The 20,947-nt window shown below is 49.7% G+C and overlaps 2 protein-coding genes across 8 annotated transcripts; both read left to right on the top strand.

The window, feature by feature from the left end:
• The first annotated feature begins 1,730 nt into the window (after positions 1-1,730).
• Positions 1,731-6,194, top strand: LOC136304404 (large ribosomal subunit protein mL52-like). 7 transcript variants are annotated; one of them, XM_066207961.1, is made up of 6 exons: positions 1,731-1,795; positions 1,970-2,039; positions 3,040-3,107; positions 4,244-4,308; positions 5,299-5,375; positions 5,714-6,194. In XM_066207961.1, the coding sequence occupies exons 1-6, from the start codon at positions 1,732-1,734 to the stop codon at positions 5,841-5,843; spliced, it is 474 nt and encodes a 157-aa protein (XP_066064058.1). In that variant the 5' UTR covers position 1,731; the 3' UTR covers positions 5,844-6,194. The 7 variants fall into 7 exon arrangements, with proteins under 7 accessions (XP_066064058.1, XP_066064061.1, XP_066064059.1 ...); XM_066207964.1 differs by having other exon boundaries at positions 5,692-6,194; XM_066207962.1 differs by having other exon boundaries at positions 5,668-6,194.
• A 3,912-nt stretch (positions 6,195-10,106) lies between these two features.
• Positions 10,107-18,877, top strand: LOC136304406 (zinc finger protein 418-like). Its single transcript, XM_066207968.1, has 2 exons — positions 10,107-11,680; positions 16,129-18,877. Exons 1-2 carry the CDS (start codon positions 11,515-11,517, stop codon positions 17,715-17,717), a joined length of 1,755 nt encoding a protein of 584 aa, XP_066064065.1. The 5' UTR covers positions 10,107-11,514; the 3' UTR covers positions 17,718-18,877.
• The last annotated feature ends 2,070 nt before the right edge of the window (positions 18,878-20,947 follow it).

The following is a 20,947-nucleotide window of genomic DNA, read 5'->3' as shown; positions in this document are numbered from 1 at the left end:
CATCCCTGAAAACACAATGGCATCCAACAGGTGTTTGCTTGAGTTATCCCCCTAAGGCAAGGCAGTACTTCAACAGGCATAGAGAGGATAAAAGGAATAATTCTGTCCCTAAGAGCTGCCTCCTTCCCCCGTCTCCTCATTTGCCAAGGCCATGCACGAGGCCGATCAGCGCCGCTGGCGCCTCCGGAACCACCTGCAGCTGGCGACCAAAGGTGACCAAAAAAACCGCCCCCAAAAAAAACCCCAAAAAATTTGGGGGGAGGGGGAATCCCTCCCCAGAATGATATTTTTACATTTTTATTTATTTCGGGTTTTTTTGTTTGTTTAATCAGGCCCTCTCCGGCAAACCTTCGCTCCAAACCCGCTGAGCTCCCCCGGGGCCGCTCCGGCCGCGCCCTCAGACACCCCGAAAAGACCCTGGAAAGACACGTTGGGCTGAGGGGGGATCCTGAAAAATTCAAAAGAATTAAGAAACGGAAATATCCGACTCGTTTTTTGGGGCAAAAACCGGATAAAATCGGGAGGTTTTGGGGCGGTTTGGCCTCCGGGGCTTGCCGTACAAAATGGCGGCGCGGTGTGAGGGCGACAAAATGGCGGCTCGGAGATTTCGCCGTACAGAATAGAGAAAACAGGGATTTGGGAGGAAAAAAGGGGATTTCGGGGAAAAAGGGGGATTTTAGAGATAAAAATTGGATTTTCCGATTCTAAATTTGGAGAAAAAACGGATAAAATCGGGAGGTTTTGGGGCGGTTTGGCCGCTGGGGGTTGCCGTACAAAATGGCGGCGCTGTTTGAGGGAGACGTGAGGGCGACAGAATGGCGGCGTCTTGAGGATCGTGCCGTACAAAATGGAGAAAACGGAGATTTGGGTGGAAAAAAGGGGATTTGGGGGAAAAAGTGGATTTTAGAGATAAAAATGGAAATCTCCGACTCTAAATTTGGGGGGAAAACGGCAAAATTTAGGGAGTTTTGGGGTGGTTTGACCGCTGGGGGTTGCCGTACAAAATGGCGGCGCGGTGTGAGGGGTGAGGAGCGGGCGGCAAAATGGCGGCGCCCTGAGGATCTTGCCGTACAAGATGGCGGCGCGCGGGGTTTTTTTGCCGTACAAAAACTGAGAAAACGAAGATTTGGGGAAAAAAAATGGGATTAAAAAAAAAAAAAAAAGAAATTTTAGAGAGAATAATGGAGATTTTGGTTGGGAAACGGGAAAAATTGTCGGGTTTGGGGTGGTTTGGCCGCTCGCGGTTGCCGTAGAAGATGGCGGCGCGGTGCGGGGGGTTTTGCCGGATAAGACGGAAATTTGGGGGGAAAATGGAGATTTTGGGGAAAAAAGGGAGATTTTAGGGGGAAAATGGGGATTTTAGAGGGAAAAACGAAATTTTGTGGGGAAAAAAATCGCTTTAAAAAGAAAAAAAATCCCCAAATCGGCAAAACCTGAGGGGAAAAATTTTCCCCAAAACCACCTCAAACTCCCACAAACAAAAAAAAAAAACCCGCGGCGACAGCAAAACAACAACAACAAAAAGAGGCGATCTGAAAATTTATTGAAATTTAATTTAATTTTATTTCTCTTCTGGCGTTTAATCGCCGGCGCCGCTCCCGCCTCGTTCCGTACAAGACGGCGGCGCACGAAGGGGAAGTTGGGTCATGGCACTTCCGGTGCGAAATGGCGCCGCGCTTCGCGGTCATTCCGTACAACATGGCGGCGAGCGGATGTTTCGATGACGTGCGCATGCGCGCGGTGACATCACTTCCTACCGTGGCGAAGATGGCGGCGCGCAGAGTCCTCCGGCTCGGTTCGTCCCGGGAAAGCTCCAGGAGGGTCTCGGGGGGCGGGAGGCGCTGATTTAATGAGATGCAAATGAGCGGGCGTGGTCTGAGGGGGTTGAGCGTGGTTTAATCTCGATTTGGGCGGGGTTTTGAAAGAAGGGGCGTAGCTTGCGCGTGATTGACGTTTGGCACCCCCCCAGCGGAGCGGCAGGCGCGCGCTGCCCGGCCCTGGCCACGCCCCCCGCAGCGGATTGGCGAATGGCGAGAGAGGTGAGGGGGGGAAAGAGGGCGTGGCCTCAGGATCGAGGCGTGGTTTTAAGGGAGGGGGCGTGGTTTCGTCGTGAGGGGATTTGGCGGGAAATTGTTGGGGGTTTTTTTTTCCCTCGAATTTTGGGGGAATTTCCGGGATTTGGGACGGTTTTCCCTGGATTTGGAGGTTTTCCCCAAAATTTGGGGATTTTTTCCAGCAAATTTGAAGTTTGTCCCAAAATTTCTGAGTTTTTCCCAAATTTTTGGGGTGTTCCGTGGAGTTTTTTGGGGATTTCCCAGGATTTGGGGTGGAATCGGGGAAAAATTGGGGAATTTTGGAAAACTTTGGGGTAAATTTCGGATTTTTTCCCCCAAATTCTGTGATTTTTACCCAAATTTTTGGGATTTTTTTTTGCCCAACAAATTTTGGGATCCTGGATGGATCTGCGGGAATTCCGGCTGGAATTTTGGGTTAAAATTCCCGAATTTTGGGATTTTTTCTTCCAAATTTTGGGATTTTTTCCCCCAAATTTTGGGATTTTTTCCCAAAAATTTTGAAATTTTTTCACCAAAATTTTGCGATTTTTTTTCCCCCAAATTTTGGGAATTTTTTTCTCCAGTTTTTTAGATTTTTAACCAAATTTTGGGATTTTTTCCCCCAAATTTTGGGATTTTCCCCCCAAATTTTGGGATTTTTTTCTTCCAAATTTCGGGATCTTTTCCCCCAAATTTTGGGATCTTTCCCCCAAATTTTGGGAATTTTTTTCCCCAGTTTTTTAGATTTTTAACCAAATTTTGGGAATTTTTTCCCCCAAATTTTGGGATTTTTTTTTTTCTCCAGTTTTTAGATTTTTAACAAAATTTTGGGCATTTTTTCCCCCAAATTTTGGGAATTTTTTCCCCCAAATTTTGATTTTTTCTCCCCAAATTTTTTTGGTTTCTTCCCCAAACATTGGGATTCCAGGGGATTTCTGCTGGAATTTTGGGGTAAAATTCCCAAATTTGGGGGTTTTTCCCTCAGCTTTGGGCTCTCCCCGAGTTTCTCCGGGCCCGGCCCCCTGCGGGACCTCCCTGACTGGAGCTTTTCGGGTAAAAAACCGGAAATTTTGGGGAAATTTTGGAGAATTTTGGGAGATTTGGGGAAAATTTGGGAATTTTGGGGGAAAATTCGGAATTTTAGGTGAAATTTGGGAATTTTGGGGACAAAGTTTGGTGGTTTTGGAGAGAAAATTTTGGAAATTTGGGGCGGGGGGAAATGGGAATTTTTGGGAAGGGAAAATTTGGGAGTTTTGGGATAAAAATTTGGGGGGGAAATTTGGGGGTTTTTGGGGGGAAATTTAAGAAATTTTCAGGAAAATTTGGGAAGCTTTGGAGGGAAAATTGGGAATTTTGAGAAATTTTGGGGAGGGCAAAATCAGGAATTCGAGGATGGAATTTCTGGCGGGAATTTGGGAATTTTAGGGATAAAAATTTGGTGATTTGGAGCTGGAAAATTTGGGAATTTGGGGAGGGAAAATTGGGAATTTTGAGAGCAAAAATAGGGAATTTTGGAGAGGAAATTTGGGAATTTTGTGAGAAAAATTTGGGATTTTTTGTGGGGGGGAAACTCTGGGAATTTGGGTTGGAAATTTTGGGAATTCTTGGGAGGGAAAAACCCGGAATTCGGGGAGGAAATTTTGGGCGGAAAATTTTGGGAATTCTAGAGGGAAAATTTGGGAATTTTGGGGATAAAAATTTGGGAATAAAAATGTGGGAATTTTGGGGGAAAATTTGGGAATTTTGGGGATAAAATGTGGGAATTCTGGGGGAAAAGTTGGGAATTCTAGGAAGGAAAATTTGGGAATTTTGGGGATAAAAATGTGGGAATTCTGGGGGGAAATTTGGGAATTTTAGGAAGGAAAACTTGGGAATTTTGGGGATAAAAATGTGGGAATTTTGGGGATAAAAATGTGGGAATTTTCAGGGGGAAAATTTGGGAATTGGGGGGGAAAGTTCGGGGATTTTGGGGAGAAATTTGGGGAATTTTGGGAGTGCAAAATTTGGGAAATTTGAAGGAAAAACGCGGGAACATTTTTGGGGGAAGAAAATCAGGGAATTTTCGGAGGGAAACTTGGGAATTTTGAGGGGAGAATTTGGGAATGCTCTGGGGAGGAAATTTGGGAATTTTTGAGGGGAAAAATTTGGGGATTTTTGTCCCTCCCCTCCCCTCCCCTCCCCCCCTCCAGACGGGCGCCCCTCCCCCCCCTGGCGAGGGCAGCTCCGGCGGCTCCAAGAGAACCAAGAGCTGGTGGTGAGTCCCAAAAAACCCCAAAATCACCCCAAAACCCTCCAAATTTACCCCAAAACTCCCAGTAAAAATTGGGATTTTTAGAGCCCCAAAGATCCCCAAAATTGGAATCTTTGAAGTTCCAAAACCCCCAAAAGTCACCCCAAAATTTCCCCCCAAAATCCCAAAAATCACCCCAGAATTCCCCCCAAAAATTGGAATTTTTAGAGCCCCAAAAATCCCAAAAATTCACCCCAAAATTTCCACCCAAAACCCCCAAAAATGACCCCAAAACTTCCACTGAAAACTGACATTTTTAAAGCCCCAAAATCCCCCAAATTCACCCCAACATTCCCACCTAAAATCCCTCAAAAAACCCCAAAATTCCCACTAAAAATTGGGATTTTTAGAGCCCCAAATATCCCAAAAATTCACCCAAAAATTGGAATTTTTGAAGCCCCAAAACCCCCAAAATTTCCACCCAAAATCCCAAAAATTTACTCCAAAATTCCCCTCCAAAACTGAGATTTTTAAAGCCCCAGAATCCCCCAAAAATCACCCCAAAATTCCCACTAAAAATCGGAACTTTTAGAGCCCCAAAATCCCCCAAAATTCACCCAAAATGCCCCAAAAATGACCCCAAAAATTCCCATTAAAAATCGGGATTTCCGAGCCCCAAAATCCCAAAAAATGACCCAAAAATTCTGACTAAAAATTGGGATTTTTGATGCCCCAAAATCCCCCAAATTCTCCCCAAAAATCCCCCAAAACCCCCAAACCCCCTCCCAGTATAAACCAGTACAAACCAGTAAAGAAAAACCCCAAACCAGTATAAACCAGTACAAACCAGTCACCCCAAATCCCTTCCCAGTTCATCCCACTTCATCCCAGTGACCCCTAAACCCCCTCCCAGTACAAACCAGTAAGGAAAACCCCCAGACCAGTACAAACCAGTATAACCCAGTGCAAACCAGTACAAACCAGTATAAACCAGTAACTCCCAGTATCCCCCAGCGCCGGGCTCTGACCCTGAGCCGCTCCCTGGAGGCCACCAAGTGTCGAGAGATCCCAGTTCAAACCAGTACGGACAGGTGAGGGCACTGGGACGGGGACTGGGGGGCACTGGTTTATACTGGGATGGACTGGGAGTGGGTTTGGGGTCACTGGTTTATACTGGGATGGACTGGGAGTGGGTTTGGGGTCACTGGTTTATACTGGGAGGGACTGGGAGTGGGTTTGGGGTTACTGGTTTATACTGGGATGGACTGGGAGCGGGTTTGGGGTCACTGGTTTATACTGGGATGGACTGGGAGTGGATTTGGGGGTCACTGGTTGTAAGAGACGGTCCGAAGATCCCTCATCTGCCTCACGACCATCGTCAAGGACAGAGACTGAAACCCCTAAAAGGGACTTGAAAATCTCAACACAGGAGTTCTGGCCTGGCTGAGGTGGGATGTTGGCCAAGTGCTGCCTGCAGGTGTGTTCGATGGAAAAACCCAGCACCCATATCGGAACATCAGAACCTGAGCAGAAACAATGGGCAAGTCACGGTGAAGTGACCGCGCCTGCTGACACTGCACCTGCTGACTTGGACTGGTTGACACTGTACCTGCTGACGACCGACTTGTTCTGGGTTCTCTGAATGAACACACTGCAGTGATTTCCCCCAGCTGTTTGGCCAACTGCCTGTCGCTTCGGAGAGGACTATAAAAACCCTGGAGACTCCCGCTCACTTTTGAGATCTCCCCACTGGAGAAGATTGCGTCTATAGGCATCTTCAAAAGCCTCGAGGACTCGACCCTCCATGTTGGTAGCTATAATCCCCTTCCCCTCTTTTCTGTTTTTCTAACTATTCTCTTTTTCTCTCCCCACTATGGCATTTGTTGGCACTAAATAAAGGTGCATTTGTGATTGAGTAAACTGAGTTTGTCCCCCGCTGTGTCTTTTGCGCTCTGAGATCCCTAAAACGAACCATCACGAACCCCGCTTGTGTGAGCGGATCGTGACATTAAATTGGCGTCACGGACAGGATCTTGATGGACAGAGGGGTTGCGGGTTTTGTATAGCTTGTAACAGGGGAAGGACCCTCGTCTCAGCCGCACCTAGCACGCCACTTCGGTGAGCGCTGTTAGAAAGCAAGGGGGGTCAGGGAAAATTCCCGCAAACTGTATACACCCAGGCGTATAGCACTCCCTGTCATCAGGATTTCACAAAAGGATCTCATTGTGCAAAAGATGGGACTGTAGTTAGGTTTTGTTTTTTTTTGTGTTTTGGGCTGCTTGGTGTAGTTGAGGAGACAACTCTTTGGAACTAAGGTGAACCTCCCAGGCAGTTTTGGTCTCCTCGCCCATTCCAGGGAAGTGAAGGGAAACACAGTTTTAGCTGTGCCTTTGGTGTAACTTTAAGCGTACCTCCCTGAGAGTGGTTTTGGTCCCTGCACAAAATGAGTGAAAAAGATAAGAATGCATTTTATGCTTTGCTAGCAAAACATAGTGCTAGACCTTCTCCAGATGGAGAAAGGTGGGCACAGAATAATTGGTTTAACTTTGAAAACATTGTAGATAGAATATATTCTTTGCAACATGATGCTAGATACAAACTGGGCAGAAATAAAACCATTCTTTGCTCAGTTTTGGGGGCCTGTCTTTCAGCAGCCATAGAGACCCGTTTTGAGCGGGTGAGTGAAGAAAAAGCAGTCATAGAATCCCTGCAGAATTTGGTAGAAGCTTTGCAAAAACAATTAGAACAGGAAAGAAATCAGAATTATTTGCTGCAGATTTCTCTTGCAGAAGAGCGAAGCAAAAACTTAAAATCTGTAGATTCACCCACAGAAATAGAAGGAAAGGAGACATACAACATTAAACAAATATACCCTCAGAAAGAATTAGTACACATGCAAAATTGTGGGGAACACTGTTGCTCCAACTTGAGACCTCTCATCAAAACAGAATATAATTATATAAATGAAGAGGATCATGATCCCCACATAACCACCAAAGAAATACCATACACAGCCACTGAATTAGCTAAATTAAAGAAAGAATACTCCCGCCTCCCTAGTGAATCAGAGACGGAGTATGTTTTCAGAGTTTCCCTCACAGGGGGCGACCAAATTAAATTAAGTGAACAAGAAGCAAGTGGCTACTGGGGACATGGAGTTTTCTTAACAACAGGAAACACACATGCTCCATGGTCCCTGACACAGTGTGCAGCTCACTGGGCAGGGGGGTTAAACCCCCTAGAGACGGGCGACCCTCTGGCAATAGTCGGCACCTCAGACCAACTCCTAGAAAACATACACAAAGCTGCATGCTTGCAAATGATACAGGAAAGAAAATTAATCTCTGGCTGTGAGTCACCAATGCAACAGCCTGTCAAACCTGAGATTATGACCCCCCTCATTCGAGGTTTGCCAGAGTCTCTTAAACCAACAGCAATTTTTCTTCCAAAAACAATAGCATCTATCGCTTCAGTAGATAGACTTGAAAGGTTTCTCGGACACACAAGAGATCAAACTGGTTCCACTGACTCCACTGACTCCTCACCTTTTACAACTCCTAGCACACAATCTAACAGCAGTTATAAACTTTGGACATGGAGTGAGGTAGCAGAGGAGTTAATAAGTTACAGTAGAAAATATGGACCAGTGAAGTACTCAGAGGACAAACCACAAAAACCCAGAGGAGTCAGGCACATTGCTTCTCCTAATGAAAAACCAGAAAAGGGAAAACAAATTTCCAGCCGGCAGCAGCTGTGGTTGCTAGGGCTGAAAAGGGGAGTTCCACGAGAAGTAATGGATAAATTGCCGTATGATAAATTGGCTAAAATAATTTCCAATTGGCCCTGTCCCAAACCTATTGTGTTGGAATCATCCAACCAACAACCCAGTGCACCTCCTCTTCCACAAGCCTTGGGCAACCAGCCACAACATTCCCCAACACAGGTTTTAAGCAATGAGACACAGCATGCTCTCTCCCCGCTTCAGGGAAGTGAAACACACCAACCTCCTTTAAACTAGAAACTCCGTTTCTCGATAGTGAGCGAAGAAACGGAGACTGGATGTTTTTGAGGAAGCTCACAAAGGACCCGAGAACAGGGGACATATTGATTACAGCAATAGTTGGCCCCAAACAAATATTAATAACTTTTGTTGTGGACACAGGGGCCCAAATCAGTGCATTGAAAATCACACACGCCCAAAAGTGTGGGCTTGTTCCCAGCAAAAAACCATGTTGTGTTTTAAATGCCCTAGGAACTACAGAGTCTATGAGTATCGCTCTAGTAAAACTCACACTGCCCGGAGAAGACAACCCAATAGCTGTCCAAATGGCCATTGGAAACATTCCTGACAGTTTGTTAGGGATGGATATACTTGCTGGGAGACAATGGGAAGACTCAGAAGGCTTTCTCTGGTCTTTCGGAGCTCCCAGCCTTAACATCAGGCTGCTACAAACAGCTCCTTCCCTACCGTTCAGCAAAATCACTTCTGTGAAACAATATCCTTTACCCTCTGGTGCTAAAGATGGCATCAAGCCAGTCATTCAGGAATTGAAAGATCAAGGAGTAATTGTTAACACTCACAGCCCTTTTAACTCACCAATCTGGCCAGTTAAAAAACCCAATGGAAAGTGGAGACTGACAGTTGATTACAGACGGTTTAATGCCAACACAGACCCTCTTACAGCAGCGGTCCCAAATACAGCTGAATTAATAATATCAATTCAGGAAAAAGCTCACTCCATTATGGCAACAATAGATGTTAAAGACATGTTTTTGATGATACCCATACAACAAGAAGATAGGGACCGTTTTGCCTTTACATGGGAGGGACAGCAATATACCTTCACACGTCTACCCCAAGGGTAGCGACACTCCCCCACTTTAGCCCACCATGCTTTAGCCCAAGAATTAGAAGAACTATCTAAACCTGACACTGTAGCTGTTTACCAGTCCATAGATGATATTTTAGTGGGAGGGGAAGAAAAAGAAGTAGTGGAGGATGTTCAACAGAAAATAATTTCCCACTTAGAAAGCCTTGGTTTGCAGATCCCCTCAGAAAAAATACAAAAACCTTCTCAAGAAGTGAAATTTTTAGGCATCTGGTGGAAAGGAGGTATGACATGCATCCCACCAGACACCCTAACTTCTTTAGATCAAATCAAGATGCCCGAATCTAGAAAAGAACTCCAGCAAGCTCTAGGACTGTTGGTATTTTGGAGAAAACACATTCCAGATTTTTCAATTATTGCCAGACCTCTTGATGATTTGTTGAGAAAGGGACAAAATGGGACTGGAGCCCTTCTCAGGAAGAAGCATTACAATTGTTGATTTTTGAAGCCACAGCTCATCAGGCCCTAGGCCCTATCCACCCAGCAGATCCTTTTCAGGTAGAATGGGGATTTGCTACCTCAGGATTGTCAGTACATATATGGCAGAGGGGTCCTGAAGGCCCAATCAGACCCGTTAGCTTCTACTCCCGTGGCTTGAAAGATGCTGAAAAAAGATATACAACTTGGGAGAAAGGCTTATTTGTTGTTACCCAAGCTCTCATAGAAGTAAAAAAATCACAAGAAAACAACCAATTGTGTTGAGAGGTCCCTTTAAAGTCATTAAAATAGTGATCACAGGGACTCCACCTCCTGAAGGGGTAGCACAACGAGCCTCAGTAAGGAAATGGTATGCACAAATAGAGCATTCTAATAACATCTTTTCAATTACTGAAGGCGCTGTGAAAAATTTACCAATACAAGACACAGAGAATCTGAACAGCAGCCAAGACAAACCTGCCTCAGTTCTTAAAATAGCCCCTCCCTTCTCCCCTGAGCAAACAGCACATTCATGGTTTACTGAGGCCTCAGCTAAGCGTGAAGGAAAAGTGTGGAAATACAGAGCTGTAGCATTGCACACTTCTTCTGGAGAGCGGATCATTACAGAAGGGGAAGGCAGTGCCCGAATTGGGGAACTTAGAGCTGTTTGGAGTGTTTTCCAGAGGGAGGCACAAAACACCTCTCTTGTCTGTATTTACACTGACTCCTATGCTGTATATAAGGGCTGCACTGAATGGCTGCCTTTCTGGCAACAGAATGATTGGGAAGTTAACAGAATTTCAGTGTGGCAGAAAGAAAAGTGGCAAGAAATTTTACAAATTGCAAGTCAAGGGAATTTTGCTGTAGGGTGGGTAGCCTCTCACCAGACAGATGATAATCCAGCCGGAGAATGGAATAACAGAGCTGATGAATTAGCAAAATTAAGTCCTCTGAAAAAGGATGAAATCACTGAAGATTGGGAGCACTTATTAGAATGGCTGCATGTAAAACGACAACACACGGGTACAAAAGATTTATCCAAGGAAGCTCATGCCCGGGCTTGGCCCGTTACCAGAGAAATGTGTAACACCTGCATTTCAGCCTGTGAGCAGTGTCGCAAACGGCTAGAAAGACATCCTTTAGAGGATGACCCACTACACTTGAGGACAGGTAAAGGCTTATGGGATGCATGGCAGGTAGATTACATGGGTCCCTTTAAGCAATCAGGAGGTAAACATTTTGTGTTAGTGGGGGTTGAGATTACATCTGGATCAGTTCAAGCCGAGGCATTTAAAAGGGCTACAGGGGAAAACACTGTTAAAGCATTGCAGATATGGTTCGGGACTTTCCCAAAACCACAGGAAATTCAATCTGATAATGGGTCACACTTTACTGCTAAAGTAGTACAGGAATGGGCAAAAGGTGAAGGGATAAAATGGTCTTTTCACACTCCCTATTACCCTCAAGCTAACAGAATTGTAGAAAGGACAAACGGTCTTTTAAAACGACTTCTGAAACCACAAGAGGGAGGCTGGGATGGCCGGTTGCATAAAGCGGTGCAAAGTGAAAATGAAAGATGGAGGGTAAATGGGTGCCCCAAAATTACTGCTTTTTGCCCAAATCCTCTGAGCTTAATCTCCTCACAAAGAGGACCAAATGATCCCGAAAATCCAGTTCATGACCCGGGACACCCTGTTTTGGTAGACCTCCCTACGATGGGAGAAGTACCACTTGTGTTGAAAACTTCTCTGAATAAAGTTGCGTGGATAGCATCTGATGCCTTAGGAAAAGAACATCGGATAAATACCCGCTGGATAATTCCATCGTTTTAATGTTCTGCCGTTAGGTGGCAGATTTTTCTGTGTTTTGCTATTGCAGGAGAACTCCGAGGGGACACTTCAAGTGACATGAAAACAAAATAACCATGTTAACATTATTAATACTTCTCTGTATCCTGCCACACTCCCATGGCCAGGAGCCAGCTGAGTGGCCGTGGTCTGAAGCCACTGTTAGATATACCAGTACTCAAGAATCACATCCCAGAAGTCGTCACCTGAACCTGGCAACCTCAGGGTATCATGGTGGTCCACGTGAGTGGGGATGGGATAAGAATGAACGGGTTACAACTCTAAATGGAACAGTTGGTTTGGGGATATTTTTGTGGGCGGATGTTGGGATCGGGATTGTGTGGGGCTGGGTGGGTGGGATGTGGTTTGATAGTAAATCAAACTTGGAGAGTTCTTGATCACATGGACTGGGATCACATGGACTGGGATTTCACAGGCTGGACCATCTGGATCAGAACCATAGAGACTGGGATCATCTGGACCGGGGTGGCCGCCTCGGAACGATGCGAACCGAGGCGGTCCCGCCCGGCCCAGGGCAACCTCCCCGTCCCTCCCAGTCCCGCCCGGGGGCGCGGCCAAAACTCCCCGCAGCGAACGCGGCGGTCCCGGAGCGATCCTGGAGCCGATCCCGGAGCGATTCCGGGTCCGATCCCGGTCCCTGTTTCGGCCTCAGTCTCAGTCTCGGTCCCGGAGCGCTCCCGGTGCTGATTCCGGTCGCGGTGCCGATCTCGATCCCGGAGCGGTGCCAGTCTCGGTGCCAGTGCCGGTTCCAGTTTCAGTCCTGGTCTCAGTCTCGGTGTCGGAGCGGTGCCGGTGCCGTTTTTGGTCCCGGAGTGCTCCCAGTGCCAATCCCAGTCTTGGGCCCGGAGCGGTGCCAGTCTCGGTGCTGGTTCCGGTGCCGGTCTCGGTCTCGGTCCCGGAGCGCTCCCGGTCTGGGTTCTGGCCGCAGTCCTGGAGCAGTCCTGGTGCCGGTGCCGGTTCCGAAGCGCTCCCGGCGCCGGTCCCAGTGTCGGTGTCGGTCTCAGTCTTGGTTCCGGTACCAGTTCTGGTGCCGGTTTCGGTGTCGGTCCCACAGTGCCGGTCCTGGAGCGGTGCCGGACTCGGTTCCGGATTCGGTCTCGGTCTTGGTGCTGGTGCCGTTTCTGGTGCTGGTCTCGGTCTCGGTGCCGGAGATTTTAGGGTCTTTTGGGTGATTTTAAGCCAAACCGGGCCCTTTTAGGACCGCGCGTTCCCTTGACCCCGCCCATTCCCCCCCTCAGAATTCCCGCCGTTTTCTGGACCCCGCCCCTTTCCCCTCCCAGTTCCCGCCCCTTCTCTGACCCCGCCTCGTTCCATTCGTTCCCCGCCCTTCATTGACCACGCCCCTCTTCCCTTGGGCCCCGCCTATCTGTTGGCGCGTTCCTTCAGCGCATGCGTAGACGACCCAGAGGTGGCTCTCCCGGGCGCCGCCATCTTTGTTCCCGGTCTCCCGAGCCGGCTCCGGCGTGTCCGAGACCTGCGGTGGGGGAATGGGGGATCTATAGGGGATCTATAGGGGATCTCTAGGGGATCTCTAGGGGATCTATAGGGGTCTGAGAGGACCTGGAAGTCTCCTTAGAGGATTTGGTGGGGGATCTGCAGGAGATTTGGGGCGGTCTGTAGGGGCTTTGGGGCGGTCTGGGGATCCCTAAAGGGGGCTGGGCGGGTCTCGGGGCTCTATCGGGGTCTGGGGCTCTGTAGAGGGTCCAGCGGGGTCCGTGAAGGGGCTCCGGGCGTCCCTAAATGGGGTCTGGGTGTCTGTGGGGGATTTGGGGGGTTTCTGTGGCGTTCTGGGGGGTTGGGGGGTCTGTAGGGGATCTCTAGGGGTCAGCGGGAGCCTGTAGCGGGTCCGGAGAGGTCTGGGGGTGTCTGTGGGTCCCTGTGGGGGATTTGGGGGGTCTGGGGGGGTCTGGAGGTCCCCAGGGGGGTCTGAGGGGATATGTAGGGGCTCGATAGAGGGTCCGGGGGCGCCTGGGGGACCCTATAGGGGATCTGGGGTTCTCTGCATGGGATGTGAGGGGGTCTGGGGGAGTCTTGGCATCTCCATAGTGGAGTTTTGGGGCCCATAAAGGAAATTTTTGTGAATTTTTGGCTCTGTACAGCTAATTCTTGGAAATTTGGGGTCCAAATTGGGCAATTTTGGGCGCTCTATTGGGATTTTTTTTTTTTAATTTTGGGGCCTCTGTTAGGAATTTTGGGGAATTTTGGGTCTAAACGTAGGAACTTGTGGAATTTCCTGTCCAAGCGTGGGAATTTTGGGTAATTTTGGGTCCTAACTTGGGAATTTGGGGAATTCTTTTTCCTAGATATCCTCTTCAAGTTCTCGGTGAGTGGCAGCACGGCACGGGCAAGTCCTGCCTGCTGCACAACTTCATTGAGAGCAAGTGTAGGAATTTCTGTGAATTTTCAAGGATTTTGGCAGTTCTAGGGGGTCGTGGGATTTTTGGGAATTTTGGAGGGATTTTTTTTCATTTTGGGGGATGTCTTGTGTATTTTGAGGGGATTTTTGAGGTATTTTTAGGACTTTTGGGGTGGTGTTTTTGCATTTTTAGAGTGTTTTCTGTTGCTGTTTGCGGGCTTTGGGGAATATGTTGGGAATTTTGAGAAATCTGAGGAGTTGGGGGATTTTTAGATAATTTTGGAGAATTTTTGGGGAGTTTGGGGGGTTTTTAAAATATTTCTGGACATTTTTAGGATTTGGATTTTTTGGTTTTTTTCTTTTATCTTCTGGGCGATTTTTGTTGGTGTTTAGGGAAATTTTTGGACATTTTTTGGAATTTGGGAAATTCTGGGTAGTCTGGGAAATTTTGGGAATATTACTGGAATTTTTGCAGGCATTTTCTGGGTTTTTTTCTTTTTTGAGCTATTTTGAGGCTTTTTTCAGTTTGTTTTTTTCTATAGTTTTCCTTTTGTATGCAATTTTGGGGGGATTTTTTTTTTAATTTTTTGGGAATTCTGTGTCTCCGGGCTCTCCCCCATCCTGCGGCATTTTGGGCAATTTTCTGTCACTCTTGGGTCATTTTTGGTCACGCTTTGGGTCATTTTCAGCCGTATTTTGTAATTTCAGTGGCATTTCTAGTCAGTTTGGGGTCATTTGGGGGCCATTTTGTGGCCATGTTCTGTCCCTTTTCGGGCATTTTTGGTCTCTTCAGGGGCGTTTTTGGTGCCGTTCGAGCCATTTTTTGCCGGTCTCAGTCCCGGTCTCCGGGCGGTGCCGGTCCCGGTGCCGGTCCCGGTGCCGGTCTTGGTCCCGGAGCGCTCCCGGCGCCAATCTCGTTCTCAGTCCCCGTCCCTGGGCGGTGCCAGTCTCGGGGCTGGTTCCGCTGCCGCTCTCGGTCCCGCTCTCGGTCCCAGTCCCGGAGATTTTAGGCGGGTTTGGGTAATTTTAGGCCAAACTGGGCAGGTTTAGGGTGGATTTTCGGCCCCTTTGGATGATTTTAGGCCAAATCTGGTGGGTTTTAGGGTGGGCTTTAGGTACATTTCATTGATTTTAAGCCAAACCAGGTCTTTTCAGGGTTGATTTTACGCCCTTTTTAGGAGTTTTAAGGGGATTTTTTGCCATTTTGTGTGGATTTAAACCAGTCTGGGCAATTTTAGACGACATTGGTTGGTTTTAGACCCCTTTAGATGATTTTATCCCCAACGGGCTGATTTTAGACCGAACCCTGTGGCTATAGGGTGGCTTTTAGTGCCCTTTGGGTGATTTTAGGCCACTTTGTGGGGATTGCAGGCCTCTTAGGGTGATTTGAGGCCAAACCTGATCCGTGTTAGGGTGGATTTTAGGCTCTTTTGGAGAAATTTAGGCGCATTTTGGTGATTTTAAGCGAACCCGGGCGGTTTTAGGACCGCGCGTCGCCTTCGCCCCGACTCTTTCCCCTCACGATTCCCGCCCTGTCCCTGACCCCGCCCCTTTCCCGTCCCAGTTCCCGCCCTTTCCTTGGCCCCGCCCTCCCAGGCCGGGCCCGGGCCCGGGGGAGGAGGAGGAGGGAGGGAGGAAGAGGCGCAGCGGCGGCAGGAGCGGGAGGAGAAGACGAGCGGAGGGAGCGGCGGCTCCAGCGCTCCCTGAACTGGCGGCACCGCCGGGATCATCGCCCCCATCCCGCAGGGGGCGGGGAGGGGGAGCTCGCCCCAAATATCCCGGGGGGTCCCTGGGTTTGGGGTTTGTTGGGGGGATGTTTGGAGCTCGCGGGGCTCCAAAGCCGAGCAGCAGATGCCCCTCGGGGGGACATCGGGCGCTCCCCGGGAGGTGTTTTTGGGGTGTCCCGGTGTCGGCAGAGCCCCGGCGGTGGCGGGGGAACACCGGGTTTGGGGAGCCCGGGAGAGCCGCCGCTTCCCTGAGCGGGAGCCCAGAGAGAGGAGAGCCCAGAACCGCAAAGCGGGGACCCTGAGAGGGGGGGGACCCCTGGGATTGCCGGGACCCCGTTAGGGGCTGGAGGGGCGGGATGGCCGGGAAGGGGGTCCGGGAGTCGCGGTGCTGGAAGTGGCTGCTCCCGGTGTAAGCCCAGTCACTCCCAGTATCCGTAGGTGGGGAGACAGAAGAGGGGGGAGCTTTAAGGGTTCCTGGGACTCCCAGCAGCCCGGGGAGGGCAGGCACCGAGCAGACGGGGGATCTCCTTCCCCTTCCCTGTGACACGGAGGCAAATCCCATCCTGTCCTTGTCCTTCCTCCCCCAGACAAGGAGCCGAGCATGGAGAGCAGGGAGAACAAATCCCCGCGGCAGAAGCTCGTGGCAGAGGCCGTTTTGAGCGGCTCCACGGTGCAGGAATGCAACGGAGAGGAAAAGGGCCGAAGGTCCCTGAGGAGGAGGGGCTGCAAACGCAGCTGGCGAGGATGTGAGGAGGAAAGAGCCAGGCCGGGCTGGGAAGGCGGCCGGAGATGGAGCCAGAGCTCAGAGCTGGTGGTCCATGAGCAGCTTCGTGATGGGGAGAAGCCCCACAAGTGCTCCGAGTGTGGGAAGAGCTTCAGCCAGGCCAACAGCCTGATCTGCCACCAAAGCATTCACACAGGTGAACGGCCCTACGAGCGTGGGGAATGTGGGAAGAGCTTCAGCCAGAGAATCAACCTGATCCAGCACCAGAACATCCACACTGGGGAAAGGCCGTACAAGTGTGGGGAGTGTGGGAAGGGCTTCAGGGGCAGAGCCAACCTGAACTTCCACCAAAGGATCCACACTGGGGAGAAGCCCTATGAGTGTGGGGAATGTGGGATGAGCTTCAGCCAGAGGTCCAGCCTACTCCGCCACCAGATGTTCCACACAGGGGAACGACCCTACCAGTGTGGGGAATGTGGGAAGAGCTTCACAGAGAGAGCCACCCTGACTGAACATCAGAACATCCACACTGGGGAAAGGCCGTACACGTGTGGGGAATGTGGGAAGGGCTTCAGGCAGAGAGCCAACCTGAGGCTACACCAAAAGATCCACACTGGGGAGAGGCCCTATGAGTGTAGGGAATGTGGGAAGAGTTTCATCCAGAGTTCAAGTCTGATCAGCCACCAAAGCATCCACACCGGAGAGAGACCCTATGAGTGTGGGGAATGTGGGAAGAGCTTCAGTCTGAGGTCCAGGCTGATCTTTCACCATAGAATCCACACTGGGAAAAGGCCCTACAAGTGTGGGGAATGTGGGATGAGCTTCAGGCGGAGCTCCCACCTGATCCTCCACCAAAGGACCCACACCGGGGAACGGCCCTACGAGTGTGGGGAATGTGGGAAGAGCTTCAGCCAGAAAATCAACCTGATCCAGCACCAGAACATCCACACTGGGGAAAGGCCGTACAAGTGTGGGGAATGTGGGAAGGGCTTCAGCCACAGAGCCAGCCTGAGCTTGCACCTAAAAATCCACACTGGGGAGAGGCCCTACAAGTGTTGCCAGTGTGGAAAGGGGTTTCGGGTCAGCAGCAAGCTCCTTGAACACCAGCAGACACACACAGAGGAGAGGCCCTTCCGCCGCCCTGACTGCGGGAAGGGCTTCAGGCACAACCCCAACCTCATCATCCACCGGCGCATCCACACTGGGGAGAGGCCCCAAGAGTGTCCCCAGTGTGGGAAGAGCTTCTCACAAAGCTCAGCCTTGACCCAATACCAACCAAGGCACCATCAGGAAAGCCCTGCCAGTGCCCCCGGTGCAGAAAGAGCTTCGAGCTCTGCTCCAGCTCCAGCCCCCACTGGAGGAGCCACATTGGGCAGAGCCCCGGTGACCCACATTCCCTGTGTTCCGTGTTGGGAAGTCACCTTGCCGATTATCCTTTTGATTAGACCTTAATTACTTTCTCTTCTCCCTCTCTTTGTACTGCAAAAGCCAAGAGAGATTGTAGCCCTGCTTTCGTGCCTGAGATCTTTTGGTTTTGTGAAATTCTTTTCTCGGGGAATTTTCTGTAAACAAGAGGAGTGTTTTTCTAAAAACTGTAGCATTGTTTTTCATTCCTTTTCCTAGGAGAGACTTCTTCTTGATGTCCCTCTGGTCTGACTAGTGTGATTGATGAGGTTTGTCTTTTTGTCACCAATCAGATTGGTCTGTGTAAAATACTAAGGGAGACACATTCGAAAAACTAAAGGAGTCATTTTCAGCCTTGGGAAGCTCCGAATCTCCCAGCTCGGTCCCGCCCAGTCCCGCCCGGAGGCGCGGCCAAAACTCCCCGGAGCGAGCGCTGCGGTCCCGGAGCGATCCCGGAGCGATTCCGGGTCCGATCCCCGTCCCGGTTTCGGGCTCGGTCTCACTCTCGGTCTCGGATCAGCGCCAGTGTCGGTGCTGGTTCCGGTGCCGGTCTCGGTCTGTCCCGGAGCGCTGCCGGTCTCGGTTCTGGCCGCGGTCCTGGAGCCTTCCCGGGGCCGGTTCCGAAGCGCTCCCGGTGCCGGTCGCAGTGTCGGTCGTGGTCTCAGTCTTGGTCCCGCTACCAGTTCTGGTGTTGGTTTTGGTCTCGGTCTCGATGTCGGTCCCAGTGCCGGTGCCTGTGTGGGGCCGGTCTCAGCTGCGGTGACGGTCTCAGCCTTGGTGTTGCTGCGGGTTCCGGTGCTGATCTTGTCTCGGTCCTGATTCCGTTCCCGGAGATTTTTGGCCCATTTGGATGATTTGAAGCTAAACCTGGTGGATTTTCGGCACAATTGGCGATTTTAGGCGAAACCGGGCAGTTTTAGGACCGCGCGTTCCCTTGACCCCGCCCCTTTCCCGTCCCAGTTCCCGCCCTTTCCTTGGCCCCGCCCTCCCAGGCCGGGCCCGGGCCCGGGGGAGGAGGAGGAGGGAGGGAGGAAGAGGCGCGGCGGCGGCAGGAGCGGGAGGAGAAGACGAGCGGAGGGAGCGGCGGCTCCAGCGCTCCCTGAACTGGCGGCACCGCCGGGATCATCGCCCCCCATCCCGCAGGGGGCCGGGGAGGGGGAGCTCGCCCCAAATATCCCGGGGGGTCCCTGGGTTTGGGGTTTGTTGGGGGGATGTTTGGAGCTCGCGGGGCTCCAAAGCCGAGCAGCAGATGCCCCTCGGGGGGACATCGGGGGCTCCCCGGGAGGTGTTTTTGGGGTGTCCCGGTGCCGGCAGTGGCTGCTCCCAGTATGAGCCCGGTCAGTCCCAGTATGAGCCCAGTCTGTGAAAAACAAGGTTCACTTTCTATGTAAATTTTCAGAAACAGGTTTAATAGAAAATGAGTCAGTTAGGAGATAAAAAAAAAAGCTAACTACGTTTGGCCGGTTGACTTGGCATTTAGCCTAGTCCACACTGCTGTATCAGAGTCATTCTTTAAATACCATTTCCATTGTATCAACCTGTTGAATGTTCATATTTTTCCATAAACTAGTTTCCATATTCCGGGAACTGTTTTGCATGGTCCCTCCTTGGGTCCGCTGTTTTAGGGCATGCGTGTTTCTTGGCTGTGTCTTCATTATCACCTCCAGCTTGGGCCTTGGTCCATACTTTCTTCAGATGGTAGATGCTGATAGTTGGTATCTCAATAGCAGAGTCTCCTTTACATGTTCACTAGATGTTATCCCGACCAAACAGACAGTTTAAGCATACTATATCATCTAGTACCTCTATGCCTAATTTTCTTTACTAATAGCAGAACTAAAAAAAACTTATATCATTACACAGTATTCTTAACCATATAGAACACATCTTGCAAAAAGCCAAGTTTATAATATGCATTTATAACACCGGTCAGTCCCAGTATGAGCCCAGTGACTCCCAGTACCCGTAAGTGGGGAGACAGAAGAGGGGGGAGCTTTTTGGGTTCTTGGGACTCCCAGCAGCCCGGGGAGGGTGGGGACTGAATAGATGAGGGACCCCAATAAAAGTGTGACCCCCCCAACAGCTGGGACAGGGGGGAACCAATTTGGGCCTTGGAGCTGCAGGTGGACACAGGCAGCTGCTTCTGCTCCCTCTGTGTCCCCGTGTTCAGCAGTGCTGCTCCATCAGTCTGTGCCCAGCAACGGGGAAAAGCCTCAGCCCTGCAGGGCCAGCGGGAAGGGAGCTGCTCCATACAGGAACAGGGAACAAAGGAAACACATTCTTTAGGATGTGTTTTCTGTTAAAAAAAAAAAAAAAAAAAGAAAGAAAAAAAAAAAAGAAAAGAGAAAACCGGAAAAATTACAAAAGATAAAAACTGCCCAAAAACCGTGTAGTTAAAAGTCTTCCATAAGTGTGGATTAAAAAGGTGTAAGTGATGTTTTGAAATGAGAACTCAGTTGCTTTGTAAATGTGCTCGTGGCAAGGATTCATCAGCTGCATTCTTTTGCAGATTTTGGAATTATTTTCTAATATGAAGTAAATTTAAACTTAAAGCAATAGGAAATTGAAAGATGGATTGTGTACGACTGCATCTTGAGTGTAAAAATTTGGCAGTTTGAAACTTGGAGCAAAAGTGTTGCAAATGAAAGTTTTAAATCCCATTGGATTGTGTGACAGCAGTTTTTCCTATACTATGTGTAGCAGCCCAAGGATTTCATCAGTGGGGTGGTGGGTGCTTTTAGCTTTGTCCTGTGCCACTCTGGGATGTCATGAAACAGGACTTCACCTGCCACCAGCCCGCGTTTCCCTCTGCCACCCCAGCTCCGTGGACCTTGTGTCCCCCAAAGCAGACACAAAGTTTTCCTGCTGCTCTCCCTTTGCACAAATCCACAGAGAGCTGGGATTGTTCCAAGTCTTGTCTCTCCATTGTGCCATATTCCTAAAGAACCAGCAGCCCATCCCGATGAATACAGCGAGTTACACTGATGGTTGTCAGCTCCATTTCCTGCCTAGAAATCCTGAAACTGCTTCTAAATGCTGCTCTCCTCAGCTCTTAGACACCTACTCACACAAAGCTGGGAAAAAATCCCCTGGCTTCCGGCTTACAAGTGAGCCAAAGTTAGAGCTCTGTGGAAAATCTCTATCCATCCCTATCCTTTTAATACATCTGTATGTGAGGTGTGCATGGATGTGTCTTGTATAGAAAGGAAGGAGTGCACAAGCACCGTGCCTGACACTTTCCCTCTCTGTGTTCATTCCATACCCATGGGTACAAAGAC

This window comes from Chamaea fasciata, unplaced genomic scaffold, assembly GCF_029207755.1.
Source record: "Chamaea fasciata isolate MVZ Bird 193981 ecotype frontalis unplaced genomic scaffold, bChaFas1.0.hap1 SCAF_76, whole genome shotgun sequence".
NCBI classification, from domain to species: Eukaryota; Metazoa; Chordata; class Aves; order Passeriformes; family Sylviidae; genus Chamaea; species Chamaea fasciata.
The sequence above is the reverse complement of the archived record's forward strand: the minus strand, read 5'-3'. Positions and strand labels throughout refer to the sequence as shown.

What these genes read in the sequence shown, in the direction of transcription:
- LOC136304404 (XM_066207961.1), top strand. Translation starts at nt 1,732, where the DNA reads ATGCGCGCGGTGACATCACTTCCTACCGTGGCGAAGATGGCGGCGCGC. An exon ending in GCGCAGAGTCCTCCGGCTCG is followed by an intron (nt 1,796 to 1,969) that starts GTTCGTCCCGGG and finishes GCACCCCCCCAG; the next exon opens with CGGAGCGGCAGGCGCGCGCT. An exon ending in AAGAGAACCAAGAGCTGGTG is followed by an intron (nt 4,309 to 5,298) that starts GTGAGTCCCAAA and finishes AGTATCCCCCAG; the next exon opens with CGCCGGGCTCTGACCCTGAG.
- LOC136304406 (XM_066207968.1), top strand. Translation starts at nt 11,515, where the DNA reads ATGTTAACATTATTAATACTTCTCTGTATCCTGCCACACTCCCATGGC. An exon ending in AGGGTATCATGGTGGTCCAC is followed by an intron (nt 11,681 to 16,128) that starts GTGAGTGGGGAT and finishes TTCCTCCCCCAG; the next exon opens with ACAAGGAGCCGAGCATGGAG.